Raw genomic sequence first — 14,126 nt, forward strand, 5'->3', positions numbered from 1 at the left:
GAGAGGAGGGAGGGGGTGTGGTGTGTGGAGGAGAGGGGGTGTGGTGTGTGGAGCAGAGGGGGTGTGGAGGAGAGGGGGTGTGGTGTGTGGGAGGGGAGGGGGTGTGGTGTGTGGAGGAGAGGGGGTGTGGAGAGGAGGAGGAGAGGGGGTGTGGTGTGTGGAGGAGAGGGGGTGTGGTGTGTGGAGCAGAGGGGGTGTGGAGGAGAGGGGGTGTGGTGTGTGGAGGAGAGGGGGTGTGGTGTGTGGAGGAGAGGGGGTGTGGTGTGGGAGCAGAGGGGGTGTGGAGGAGAGGGGGTGTGGTGTGTGGAGGAGAGGGGGGTGTGGTGTGTGGAGGAGAGGGGGTGTGGTGTGTGGAGCAGAGGGGGTGTGGAGGAGAGGGGGTGTGGTGTGTGGAGGAGAGGGGGTGTGGTGTGTGGAGGAGAGGGGGTGTGGTGTGTGGAGGAGAGGGGGTGTGGTGTCTGCGTTTCCCGCGCACGCGCACTGCTTTGTTTTGACTGAAAATGCCGTCGGTTTCGAAAACGGCGCTGAGCGCTTCTCCTCAGACCGAGAAACCGACTCACTACACGTAAGAGCGGGAAATCCGGGGGGGGGAGCGGGACCCAGCGGGGAGGGTAGCGAGGAGACCCCCCTCCCGGACGGGTGGGAGGAATGGCGCCTCTCCTCATAATGCCCCCCTGACTCCCGCTCTCTGCGCCCCTCCGAGCATTGGCTGCCAGGCGCGCCTGGTGGGGGATTCGGTTCCGTGGGGAGGTTCGGTGCAGGGGGTACCGCGCTCACATTGTATTCCTCCGCCTCGCGCACTATTTGCAGGGAGAGAAAAAAAAAGAAGCTGTTACGTGGTTTACGTGACGCAGCGCGCGCCCTGTTACCAGCCGCCTACGTCACGAGCTTGGCGTATGTCTCTTCTGTGAGTAGCTCAGCGCCTGCCTGTCCGCGCGCCCCCCGCTGCTCAGCCTGGGAGAACTCCTTCCTCTGATTCTAATAACACGTAACCCTCCCTCCTGCAACAACACCAGGGCACGCATCGCAGCACCACCAGGGCATGCACCCTGGGACCACCAGGGCACGTACCACAGCACCACCAGGGCACGTACCACAGCACCACCAGGGCACGTACCACAGCACCACCAGGGCATGCACCCCGGGACCACCTGCAAATAGGATCAAACAAGGGGGTGGGAGAATCAGGGAAACATGTCACTTACCATCTGTTTGGGTGCCCTGGGGTTTTAATAATAATCATAATCATAATAATAATAATCTGATTATAGGGTTTCTTTTAATCTGTGTCGGTTCCTTTCGGAGGTTATTTAACACTTTCAGCGCCGGAGGGGCTCCTGCAACCCTCCGACACTCAAAGGGTTAAGTACGTTATTATCGTTTTCTCACCGCCGATTGAATCATTTTTTTTTTACACTCCTTTTAATGACGAGCTTGACTGCTTGCATGGGGGTTTGGCATTGCCGGCGGGTTGCCGGCTCTGTTTGGGGGGTGGGGGTGGGGGGCACGCTCGGTTGAGTTTCCGTAGAGCGGGAGGTGGCCAACTCCAGTCCTGAAGGTCCACCAACTAGTCAGGTTTTAAGGAGATTCTGCTTCAGTCATTGACTGAGCCACCTGTGCTCAAGCAGGGATATCCTTAGAACCTGACTGGATTGCGGCCTGTTAGAACAGGAGGTTGCCACCTCCCGCTGTATGGTATTCCTGAATCTTATGTCACAGTCATGGAAAAATGTGTTCAATCCCAATTAAGCGATTACTATACCAAGACAAATTTCCCTAGCCAATTCTAATCTGGCTTTCGCCCCCAAACACTCCACGGTAACTGCCCTGCTAAAAGTTTGCAATGAAATCCAGTGTGGAATGGAACGGGGACAACTCGCTGGTGCAGTATTCCTAGATTTTGCAAAGGCTTTTGATACTGTTGATCATGTTATCCTGCTTAAACTCCAGCGCTCTGGAATAGGGAAGCAGGCTTTAAACTGGTTTCATTCCTACCTATCGGGTAGATCCCAACATGTGTCTCAGGCTCTAACTCCAACCCCTTGGATATCACCTGTGGTGTCCCGCAAGGCTCTGTCCTGGGGCCCCTACTAATCAATGATCTTCCTACAGCTTGTAAGGGAGCTTCAATACACATGTATGCATATGACACAATCTTATATGCAGACAGTACTAGCCTCTCTGACTTTGAACACGTATTCCAATCTGACTTTTCGAGACTTGAAAGTTGGATTTCCCAAAACAAACGGTTTTTAAACATTGACTACACTGAAACAATGGTATTTGGGACCAAGGCTAACATTTTAAAGCTTCCAATGACTGAGCACCATATCAGAACCAACGCTAATGCCACCCTAATTCCCGTTACTTGCTTTAAATACTTGGGCATATGGGTTGACTCCTATTTAACATTTGGGATGCACATTGATACCCTGACATATAAAACCTATGCCAAACTAGATGTACTTAACAGTAACAAATCCTCCCTATGTCTGCTGGTCAGAAAGCGTACACAGCAGATGCTAATGCCAATTATCGACTATGGGGCATAGTATACGGCTCGGCACCCCAAGCCCACCTCTGCAAACTTGATACCCTCTACAATTCAATATGCCGTTTTGTTCTCCAATGCAACTACAACATACATCACTGCGAAATGCTCAAAGAACTAGATTGGCCATCACTTGAGTCTAGACGCAAAGTTCATCTCTCCTATCTTTCCTTCAAATACTTTCTGGGCAAGCTACCCGTCTGTCTGAAGAAGCTTTTCACCCCTACCACATGCAGCACTTATCACTTGAGATCTGACTCCAAAAGACTGTTCATGGTCCCAAGATTCAGCAAAGTATCCGGCCGCTCCTCCTTCTCTTACTGTGCACCCCAAAACTGGAACCATCTACTTGAGACTCTCACTTCCACCACCAGTCTAAGTTCTTTCAAAACTAAAAGCTGTCTCACATTTTAATCTGGTCTGTAACTGTTTCATACGCCTATAATATATATTATCGCTAACTGTGCATGCAATGTCTTGTATATAATGTATATCCTGTTCACTTATGTAACTGTATTTGTAACCATGTATTATTTGTCATCTTAACTCTATGCTCAGGACATACTTGAAAACGAGAGGTAACTCAATGTATTACTTCCTGGTAAAACATTTTATAAATAAATAAAATGCTGGGGAACTGACCATTCAATTGTAAGTTCTTTGGTACAGGATTTCATTATGCTTTTAACTTCCTACACTGCATATTACAGCACTCAAATAGCAGTTCACCATTTTTGCTCTCTCCCCAAATATACAATTCAATGTTCTTTCCGACTTCCCCTTTACTACATTTAAAACTTAGTAGCTCTCTCTCTATATAAGGCAATGGTGACGGGCTTAAGAAAGTGGGTCAGCTAACTCATACCATACCCAGTTAAAGCAGCAAAACATATGACATCTTATGTTTCTTTTTAAATCAGTTCTGTAGTATTGGATAAGTGGCTGTTCCTTTATTTTTATTTTTTGTTTTTTTTTTTTAATTTTTAAATTCAACTTAATGCCATTTTTAATGAATTTTGAAACATCTTTGGATTTCTATAGCAGGTTTTAGCATACTCTTAATGCCATGTTAATTAGTTTTTAAATACAGAGCATCCTTTGATTTCTATAATAGGTTTTAGCACACTTCCCCAGCAGTGCAAGATCTTTGCAACAATTTCCTGTTTGTAATCATTTGTTGCTAATGTTCCCTGCAGTTTGAGTTGCAAACAATAACAATAAATAATGTTACCTTAGTAATAAAGGTGCATTGGAACTGCTGAGTTACACTGACTGAAGGATTGATTTAAACTAAAAGGCGGCCATTAAGTTAGGCACACAATCAGGATTGTTGCAGATTTATAACAGGAGTACCAAACGATTGCCCGCTTAGGTAAGAATGTAGAAATGTACATTGGCACACGGTTTGTAGATACAAATAAAAGGAAAAAAGGTGAACGTAGTATTGCCTCTTTAATTCAAAGGTACTACATGTAACTGCTGGCATCATATTCCCTAAACATAAACTGGTTAAAACCTTTACCGGTCGCTTTTTCCAGATGTCTTTTTACTGGAACAATATGTAATGTGTTTTTCCAGGTACCTAAAGGAATTTCGAACGGAGCAGTGCCCGCTGTTTTTGCAGCACAAGTGTACCCAGCACCGGCCATTCACCTGTTTTCACTGGCATTTCCTAAATCAGCGTCGCCGTCGACCTATACGGAGGCGTGACGGGACCTTTAACTATAGCCCAGATGTTTACTGTACAAAATACGACGAAACCACAGGAATGTGTCAAGACAGAGATGAGTAAGTGTTTTAATTTCAAACCATTTTGGGCAGCACTGTTTGGTTTCCCCCTAACATTTTTATATATTTACTACTGATTTATCAATAGTAATTTTTGTGAATAACTATTACTGTACCTTGGTATTAGGGTAACATTCAGAATTGGTTCATTTTTGGTTTTCTAAAAAAAACCAATACATAATCGGTATCAATGCAACCGTATGGGATCAGAACATGTTCTTTCTTGTGCTGTTCCTGTCCAATATGTTTCAATCAGATTGAGATGAGACTATGACGTGTTGATTGATGTTAGGCAGTCGCTGTGGTTGTGTGTGAGGGCAGGCGGTACCAGGAACCGTTCCATACATTTATTAGTTTTACACCGTATATATGCTTTACATTGTCACGATCATATCAGGAGATCTTAAGTATTTTAATCTCTGGTTCTTCAGGGGGTTAATGTGGTTACAGCTTGTTTTAAAAATACAAGATATTGTGTTTATAACAGGGAAAGACCCTTCCTGGGTCTGTGCTGATCTACAAAGAGGGCTTAATTTGGGGAGGAGGGCGGCTATCACACACTAAAAGTGAAATGTGTGTCGTTTAGAAGGCTAGCGACGATAGCCAGATCCTGGGCAGTCAGCCTCAAAGAGTATCAGTCTTGAATGATCACTTGTGTTTCCCACAGAGAGGTGATAGACCGGTCACCACTTAGTTGTAGGACTTTATTAAATATAAGAAATTATGGGCCTGACCGCAATTCTTAAGAGTAACAAATGGATATCTGTCACCATGGCGATTAAGATTAAATCATACCACACACTGCGTGGGTAAGAGGTGAAAAGATGGATCACTTTCAACTGCGAAAATAGATGTTAGGCTGTCATTTTAGGTACAGGCGTTCGTGGGGAGAGCACGGACGCAACCGTGCAGATGCCGTCTGTCTAAGTATTAGGGAAATAAAGATGTGTGGTCTGTCATATATTTAAGCATACTTTAAACGTCAAATGTGGTTGTTTTTTTATTTTTTTCCTTCAAAGTCGTAAAACTGTCAACCCCGGTAGCTGATTTATGACAGGGGGTGAGCTTATGGTGTTCTCAATGAAGGGAAGTTAGAATAAAAAGCCCTACTTTTATAAGTTAGAATTTTCTTCTTTTTTTGCACCAGTGACCTCTCTGGGAAGAACTTATGGTAATGTATAGAGAATTCTTTTATTTTAAGAAACTGTGCATTTATTGTAACTGTATGTTCTTGTAACAAAAAAATAAAAAAAATATATATATATATATATCAACTGTAAATATTACTGTATGTTCATTTGCATGTCTTAGACAGGTCTGCAACCCTGTCTTTCCCCATTATCGCCCAGCATACAGCGCTTCCACTGCAGCAAGGAATTCTGGGAAATTACATGCAAATGAGCACTCAGTGCCACCTTTTGTATCCAGCTCGTATTACACAAGCAAATCCTTAATAAATTGTGGTGAATACCTAGTCTAGTCTCAAACCAGCTTAGCCATTACAACCAACCTCACACTGATGATACCCATCAAGGTTGAAACATGTATGTGAGTGGGTTTACTGGCTTTGCATCTCATCCCAGCCTCTGTCTAAAAGCTGTGTTTAAAACAGCATGCATTGGCTTGAGGATTTGCTTGTGTAATACGAGCTTGAGACAAAAGGTGGCACTGAGTGCTCATTTGCATGTCATTTCCCAGAATCCCTTGCTGCAGTGGAAGCGCTGTATGCTGGGCGATAATGGGGAAAGACAGGGTTGCAGACCTGTCTAAGACATGCAAATGAACATACAGTAATATTTACAGTTGCTTTATGCTTTACTGTGGAGGGTTTTTGTCACTTTTTTTACCCACCATAACCTTAATAATAAAAATATATATATATATATATATATATTTTAAAACATTCTTTAATAAGTAATGCTTTGGGCACTGAATGAACCGTTGCACGATTTTGTCGCGAATAAATTAGATTTTCGGACACATTTAGATACAACTGATGTGTGATAAATACATAGGTTTTTTTTCTAGACCCTAGCAGATCTATAAATGGCATATTTTTGTATATTTCTTGGGTGGTGGCAGCGGATAGATATGTTTGCAATTGAGTAAGGGGTTCATATTAACTATATTTAAATGTACCTTGCGCATGAAAAGGGTGAGTTGGCTAGAGTAGCCGCGTGTTCTAACCTTGGTTGCATATCGAAGTCACGTGCTCACTTGTGTGCTGTTCGTGACAGATGGTATATTGGGACCGGGAGATATTGTTCGTTTAAGGGACCTTTGCGAAGGTGAAAAGTGGGGACAGCTTGCGACCGAAGTATTAACCCTTTTTGTCCCGTGTGCCGTACGTGACATTCATAACGTTTTTTTTTTTTTTTTTGAATGAGCACGTGAAATGTTTAATGTTACATGTAGGTTTTGCATTCTTTAAAAATAAAAACAGATGCACGGCACTATTAATAAATAATGACATGTCAAACTTTTAATTATTTCCATGGTAACCACATTTTTTGGATGGTTTATAAATCTTTGCCGAATCTCTCTTGTGATCAGACTGAGCCCCTTCGGGCAAATTGTTAATTGCTACTTTTTTTGTGGTGTCGTTTGTACAGTAATTCTGATGCAATCATTAAATAAACGGATAGAAATGTGCGACAATTAAGGAGGTTATTCATTAAACTGCAGTAGTGCCGATCAGGGCACTATCTCATGGAAACCAGCATTGAAGTCATTACTTAGGATCCAGAAAGAATTCAAATGTTTGTTATTTCACAGGAAGCGCATGAGTAAACTGATCATTTAATCTTTTAATGGGAGTTGATTTACATTTCTAAGTGCAAAATAAGATGTGTATTTTACTTTGTCTGGCCGTAAAAAGGAGAATTCCATAAAATCCTTAGACAGCCCGCCGTATGTAGCGGCGCGTGGCTCGCCGTATGTAGCGGCGCGTGGCTCGCCGTATGTAGCGGCGCGTGGCTCGCCGTATGTAGCGTGGCCCGCCGTATGTAGCGGCGCGTGGCTCGCTGTATGTAGCGGCTCATCTACGTGGTTCACTGTGTGTGAGGGCGTGACTTGCTGTCTAGCAGCTCACTGTGTGCGGTGGGGCTCGCAGTGTGTGTGGCGCGGGGCTCGCAGTGTGTGTGGCGCGGGGCTCGCAGTGTGTGTGGCGCGGGGCTCGCAGTGTATGTGGCGCGGGGCTCGCAGTGTGTGTGGCGCGGGGCTCGCAGTGTGTGTGGCGCGGGGCTCGCAGTGTGTGTGGCGCGGGGCTCGCAGTGTGTGTGGCGCGGGGCTCGCAGTGTGTGTGGCGCGGGGCTCGCAGTGTGTGTGGCGCGGGGCTCGCAGTGTGTGTGGCGCGGGGCTCGCAGTGTGTGTGGCGCGGGGCTCGCAGTGTGTGTGGCGCGGGGCTCGCAGTGTGTGTGGCGCGGGGCTCGCAGTGTGTGTGGCGCGGGGCTCGCAGTGTGTGTGGCGCGGGGCTCGCAGTGTGTGTGGCGCGGGGCTCGCAGTGTGTGTGGCGCGGGGCTCGCAGTGTGTGTGGCGCGGGGCTCGCAGTGTGTGTGGCGCGGGGCTCGCAGTGTGTGTGGCGCGGGGCTCGCAGTGTGTGTGGCGCGGGGCTCGCAGTGTGTGTGGCGCGGGGCTCGCAGTGTGTGTGGCGCGGGGCTCGCAGTGTGTGTGGCGCGGGGCTCGCAGTGTGTGTGGCGCGGGGCTCGCAGTGTGTGTGGCACGGGGCTCGCAGTGTGTGGCGCTCCTCCACATGTTTCGTGTTGCTGTTCTCGAGAAGTAGCAGTTACATTTTATGTCCCCCGGTTGCTGTTTGTTTGTTCAGTGGGTTCCTGTGTTGACAACTGTTTGTAAAATGGATGCTTTTTTGAAGGCTCTCCGCTTTGTTTACATGGGATGAGAATGTGCACACCCCCCCACCCCCCGCAGCCACGCTGCTACGTGTTTGAAAATAATGGCAGATCCCAGCCAGGAAGTGATGCAATTACAGCCGCCTTAAGTTACCTCCGCTCTCCAACGCTCTCTCTTAAAGCTGCAGTCTGCTCTGGTCACTTTTCTTATGGTTTATTTGTAAAGTTCAAACATATTCTAGAGCGAGGTTCAGCGATTTGGTAATTACACCGAGTTGCGTGCACAAACTGATATAAAATGTAATAAGGGCCCTGCTCCTGGGAGCGTACAGATTTTTTTGTTTTATTTTTACCTACTTTGAGATCTCTTATTTCCAAAGCTGTGTTTATTTAAATGTCTGATGCTTTGTTCAGGAGCTAGAATCATTTGACATAGGTCAATATGAACCTCGTCCCTACTCGGGGGGGAGGGGCGGGGGGGTTATATAATAATTATTTATAGATATATTAAATGGTGCACTGCTATGTGCAAAATATCACAATGCAGCATAAAAAATTATCGAATGCTAGAGATGAGCCCCCTCGTGAAGCAGCAGAAAAAACCATCGCCAACAAATATCCATATACAGGGAAATCCCCGTCCCAAAATAAAGGGAACAATGTGCACACTAGTGTGTGGTGGCGGTGGTGGTTGTTACAAGAAAATCCATTTAATATAAAGGGCCGACCTTGAGAATTCCTAATATGAACATTATGAGATAAACTCGTATATGCTTCTATAAAGGATACCCCCCTCCCCCCCCCTTCCCTCACCTGAGGCAGGTTTTGAGGTAGTGTTGGGTAGTACAGAACTTGAGTTTTAGCATCTCCCTTTTAGTGCAGATTACTGTACTTAATTTTTTTTTTTTTTTCTCAACAAAAGTTTTTATTAAGCACTTGATACATGCATTCAACAATCTTTCAACCCGTTGTCTGGGAAATCAGTATCCACAGCACTGATTTAGGTAACATCAATAATAACTGTACAAACTGGGGAGACGTACAGACATACCGACTTACAGGGAGAGAGGGGGGTTGCAGTCTGGAGAATCTCTTTCAAGGAGTCTATATCGCTGGTCCTACTTATGGGGGATCTGCGCGGGTGTGTATTTGCTTCCTTAGCCCATGCTCCGGCCCGTTTGTAGTCGGCCCTACCGGTCTTGTGCTACCTATTGTCTGTTCTGGTCCATCCAAGGAGAATGCATTTCTTATTATCAAAGCAATATAGTAGTGGCATCTATCCCTGGGATATCTGTTTGGGCCAGCCAGGGTGCCCACACTTTGAGGAAGTTTGTGCCGGTGTCATTTACCATGCTCGTCAGCTGTTCCATCCGACAAACGTACCAGATTGGGTTCTGAATTTTTGGGATGTTGGGTACTTCTGGTTGCTTCCATAATGCTGCGATCTCGCACCTCAGGGCCGTGGCAAAATGTGCAATCAATTTATGGTCAGATCTGTTTAGGCCCCTGGTGCGCCGTCCCAACAGGAGCAGCCAGGGGTCCAAAGGGACCTCGCGGCCAAGCAAAGTCTGCAGCCAGCTTCTAATGTCTTCCCAGATCGGGGCCACCTTGGTGCAACCCCACAGCATATGCAGCAGGTCTGCATGCTCCCCACATTGTTTTGGGCACAAGGGGGGGTAGTCCTTGACAAACTTAGCCAATCTTTTCGGGGTAAGATACCACCTCATGAGGACCTTATATGCATTCTCCTTCAATGTGGTACAGATAGAGCTCTTTGCCGCTGCCAGAACTATAGTGTCCCAGTCCTCGTCCTCTAATGTCTCCCCTAAGTCTTCCTCCCATCTAGTCCTGTAATTCAATTTGATGTTACTGTCTTTAGCAGGACACACCACCTCTCTGTAAACTCCAGATATAAGTCCCTTTGTACCTGTCCCTCTGGTACATAGTTGCTCAAAATTAGTACGCCTGGGGCGTTTGGGGATTTTATTGTAAAATGCTCGGATCTGGAGGTATCTAAATAATTCGGAGTTTGGTATACCTTTTTCGGATTTGAGTTGATCAAAAGATTTGATTGATATTCTACCCTCCAGATGTAAGAGCCTCGTGAGGCCTTTCTGTTCCCAGATTGTGAAGTCCTTACTCAACAGACCAGGAGCGAAATCAGGGTTCCCCAAGAACGGGGTTAACAAGGAGTGCTGCCCTGTAAGAGCATATTTATATCTGCTGCTCTCCCACACCGCCAATGAGCTGCCCAGCGCGGAACTCGGTTCGCTAATGTTCTTGAACACTTTTTTCGGAAGCCAAATTATGTCCTGCAGCTCTATTGGAGCGCAGCAGGCCTTTTCCAGTTCTACCCATCGCCTTAGGCTAGGATGAGTATGCCAGAGGGTAATTTGGGACAATTGGGCCGCTCTGAAGTATGAGAACAAGCAGGGTACCCCCAGCCTCCCTCTAGTCGTGGGTCGGACTAACGTACTTAATTTTATACGTGCCGTTTTATTACCCCAGATGAATTTCACCATAGAGGACTGCAGACGCAGGATGTCGTCTCTTACCAACTGTATGGGTAATGTTTGAAATAAGTAAAAAATTCTAGGGAGAAAATTCATTTTGACACTCTGGATTCTACCTATCCAGGATATGCCACTCCCTGACCACCTTTTATTTATAAAATATTTTACCAGGAAGTACAGTAATACATTGAGAGTTACCTCTCGTTTTCAAGTATGTCCTGGGCACAGAGTAAAACAAATAATACATGGTTACAAATACAGTTACATAAATGAACAGGGTATACATTATATACAAGACATTGCGTGCACAGTTAAAGAAAATATATATTATGGGCGTATGAAACAGTTACAGACCAGATTAAAATGTGAGACAGCCTTAGATTTGAAAGAACTTAAACTGGTGGTGGATATGAGAGTCTCTGGTAGGTTGTTCCAGTTTTGGGGTGCACGGAAGGAGAAGGAGGAACGTCCGGATACTTTGTTGAGCCTTGGGACCATGAATAGTCTTTTGGAGTCTGATCTCAGGTGATAAGTGCTGCATGTGGTAAGGGTGAGGAGCTTGTTCAGGTAGCTGGGTAGCTTGCCCATGAAGAATTTAAAGGCAAGACAGGAAAGGTGAACTTTGCGCCTAGACTCGAGTGATGACCAATCTAGTTCTTTGAGCATATCGCAGTGATGTGTGTTATAGTTGCATTGAAGAACAAAACGACAAATTGAATTGTAGAGGGTGTCAAGTTTGCTAAGGTGGGTTTGAGGTGCCGAGCCATATAATATGTCTCCATAGTCAATAATTGGCATTAGCATCTGCTGTGCGATACGTTTTCTGACCAGGAGACTTAGGGAGGATTTGTTCCTGTAAAGTGCCCCTAGTTTGGCACTTTGAGATCCTCCTTCAGGGTCCTGATTAGTCTGGGGTAATTTGCCTTGTACAAGTCTCTATAATTCCTTGTAATATTGACCCCTAGGTATTTAATCTGGGAGGCTTGCCATTTGAAGTTGAAATTTATCTCTAGTAGTTTTGCTGTGGGCTTAGGCAAATTTAAATTTAGGGCCTTAATTTTAATACAATGTCTAATGAAACATTTAATTGAGGTCTTTATCAAATGAATACTTTTATTTCTAGCGGCATGCTTACATATTCCTGAAAAACAAACGAGTGTCCCAAATAAATCCACACAGGGCATCATTATGTGATTTTAAAGAGACGTTTCAGTAAGTGCTTCATGCTTCCAGGCGTGAGTTTTTCAGTGACAGTAGTATCTTAGACACCTATAAAGCAAATAGGCCTGTTTGAGTGGGAGATTGATTGCTTGGAACGTCTCATAAAAATGTACCTGTATTCATTGCTATTAATGTTGTCAAGTTTTCCAGCTGATAAACCCTGTGGAATGAATAATAAATCAAGTAACAAACACTTCTTTTTCGAAGGCGTGTGAAACAAATTGGAAGCTCAGTGCTCTGACTTTTAACTGCCGGGGGGAACCATTCTTTAAGCTTTTTGCTGTGGATTTTGCAGAATGATTCTTGCAGAAGTCTCGCTGCGCTCCTAGTTTATTTATTTTTTAATTTGTAGCTACGGTTTATCTGAACTTCTGGACCAATTAAATCAATAACTTGGTTCTACAAACAGGTTTACATCTTTGCTGTATATATTTGCGTTTATCTATGGGTATCACTCCACGTTTTAATGTACAGGAGGGCCCCTGGCATGCAGCGGGTTCCGTTCTAAGGCGGCCGCCCTTCGCCGAAAAGCGGGGCCTTGCTGCAGTTATATTCTTAGTAATGTTTTATATCTTTAATTGATATGTACATTATTTAAAAAAAAATAAAAATAAATAACTTTATATACTTTGATATTTTACAATTGTATTTATTTTTTTGTGAGTATTACTAGACCATCCTAAAACAAACATGCAGTTTTTACATGTGCTTTTGAAACGGTATCTAAACTCAATTTACAAATCTATCTTGTGATTTAATTTAAAAGTACAGGGACTTCCTTTTGAATCAAGTTTTGCATTTTCTGCTTCTACAGCTCAGTGCTACAGTACATCATTTCATATACGCTTTCTGTGCTACAGTAAAGGGTAACATGGTTGAATTCCAGGAGCAGAATGAGCCTATAGAACTTATACAAAGTTAGATTCTGCAAGTTTTATTTATTTAGCTCTACAATAGCTATATCATTTCAGTGCTGGCGTTTAAAGCCATAATGTATATTTCAGCTAATACCCCTGTTCTACTTACATCTCCAAAACATGCCAAGAGGTAACTCTAAATGTGTTACTTCCTGGTAAAATATTTGTATAAATAAAGAGACTAGGCAGCCCTGTAATATTTTCTTTGATTATGAGCCTCCCCCAATAGCAAGCGTTGTGTTGATCCACAATAATTACAGCTGCATATTCTTCGGGTGCCATGGGTTAAAATAAGAATCTGAGCGTCCTTTTATACCGATCCATATCTGTACTGGAAGGATTTTCCAAATTCCTTTACAATTTCATGTTTAATAAATCACTTTGTGTAAACTCTCATTGGGGAAAAGATCATGGTATAACATTGCTATGTTTTAGAGAGGAATAAAAAGATTACACTCTGTTGAACACTGCAAACCTGTTGGTATAAAGTATGTTTTTAAAAGCTCTACACGGATTGTGACTCCATTGTCACTATACACGTCGGCATTTCTCTTTTGGTTATGAACTTCTGCTTTAATTGTTCTCATATTTCCTGTCTGATCTTTGTTTGCATTATCTAAATTCCATACGGTCAGTCACATTTGCCAGCTGAAGACCAGCCCTGGCAGTGTCACATGTCTCCGAAATGTAGGCGTGCCGTAAAAATACCACCCTGGCTCATGATACTGTCGTTAAGACAATCATATGAACATCCCCTCTGGATTTTATTGCCTAATAGCAATTATCATTGTTTATTGTGGGAAACATGGAATTCCTCTAATGACATGTTGTGAGTATGATTAAATAATGCTCAGCACAGTATTTTAGCCAAATGAATGAGCTATTTATTTCGGTGTTCTTGAGCGTGGTATGTAACCACGGTACAACTTGCTTATTGCTGGATAGACCAAAAGGACATTGCGTCAATAGAAATTGAGACACCGCCAAATGCAGTTTGTGGGGGACTGTGTGTTTATTTTTTTAGATATAGGGGTTCTACGGATGGGAGCACTTACACTTATAAATGTGCCCATGCAGTTGTTCTTGGTTCAGTTTTATCTGGAGAGGGCGAGAACACACACAGCTCCAGTTGTTTTAGGATGCAGGGCAGCCTTCTTTTCCCTTTAGCTTGCCAAGAGGTTTTACGATGCGCTTTCGAGGCGCATCGTGCCCCCAGCATTAGGCAGATGTTCCTGTAATTAGGATTTTTGTAATCAGTGTATGTGTTGTGCGTCTCCTGATTGAGGGA

The 14,126-nt window shown here is 44.3% G+C and overlaps 1 protein-coding gene across 1 annotated transcript in view; it reads left to right on the plus strand.

The window, feature by feature from the left end:
• Nucleotides 1–430: 430 nt before the first annotated feature.
• Nucleotides 431–14,126, plus strand: part of UNKL (unk like zinc finger) — a 68,709-nt gene continuing 55,013 nt past the window's right edge. Inside the window, exons 1-2 of the mRNA XM_075565082.1 lie at nt 431–565; nt 4,130–4,339. Of these exons, the coding sequence (XP_075421197.1) occupies nt 501–565; nt 4,130–4,339 (275 nt within the window). The 5' untranslated portion in view covers nt 431–500. The remainder of the gene's footprint in view (nt 566–4,129; nt 4,340–14,126) is intronic.

Source organism: Ascaphus truei, chromosome 11 (assembly GCF_040206685.1).
Source record: "Ascaphus truei isolate aAscTru1 chromosome 11, aAscTru1.hap1, whole genome shotgun sequence".
In the NCBI taxonomy this organism is placed as follows: domain Eukaryota; kingdom Metazoa; phylum Chordata; class Amphibia; order Anura; family Ascaphidae; genus Ascaphus; species Ascaphus truei.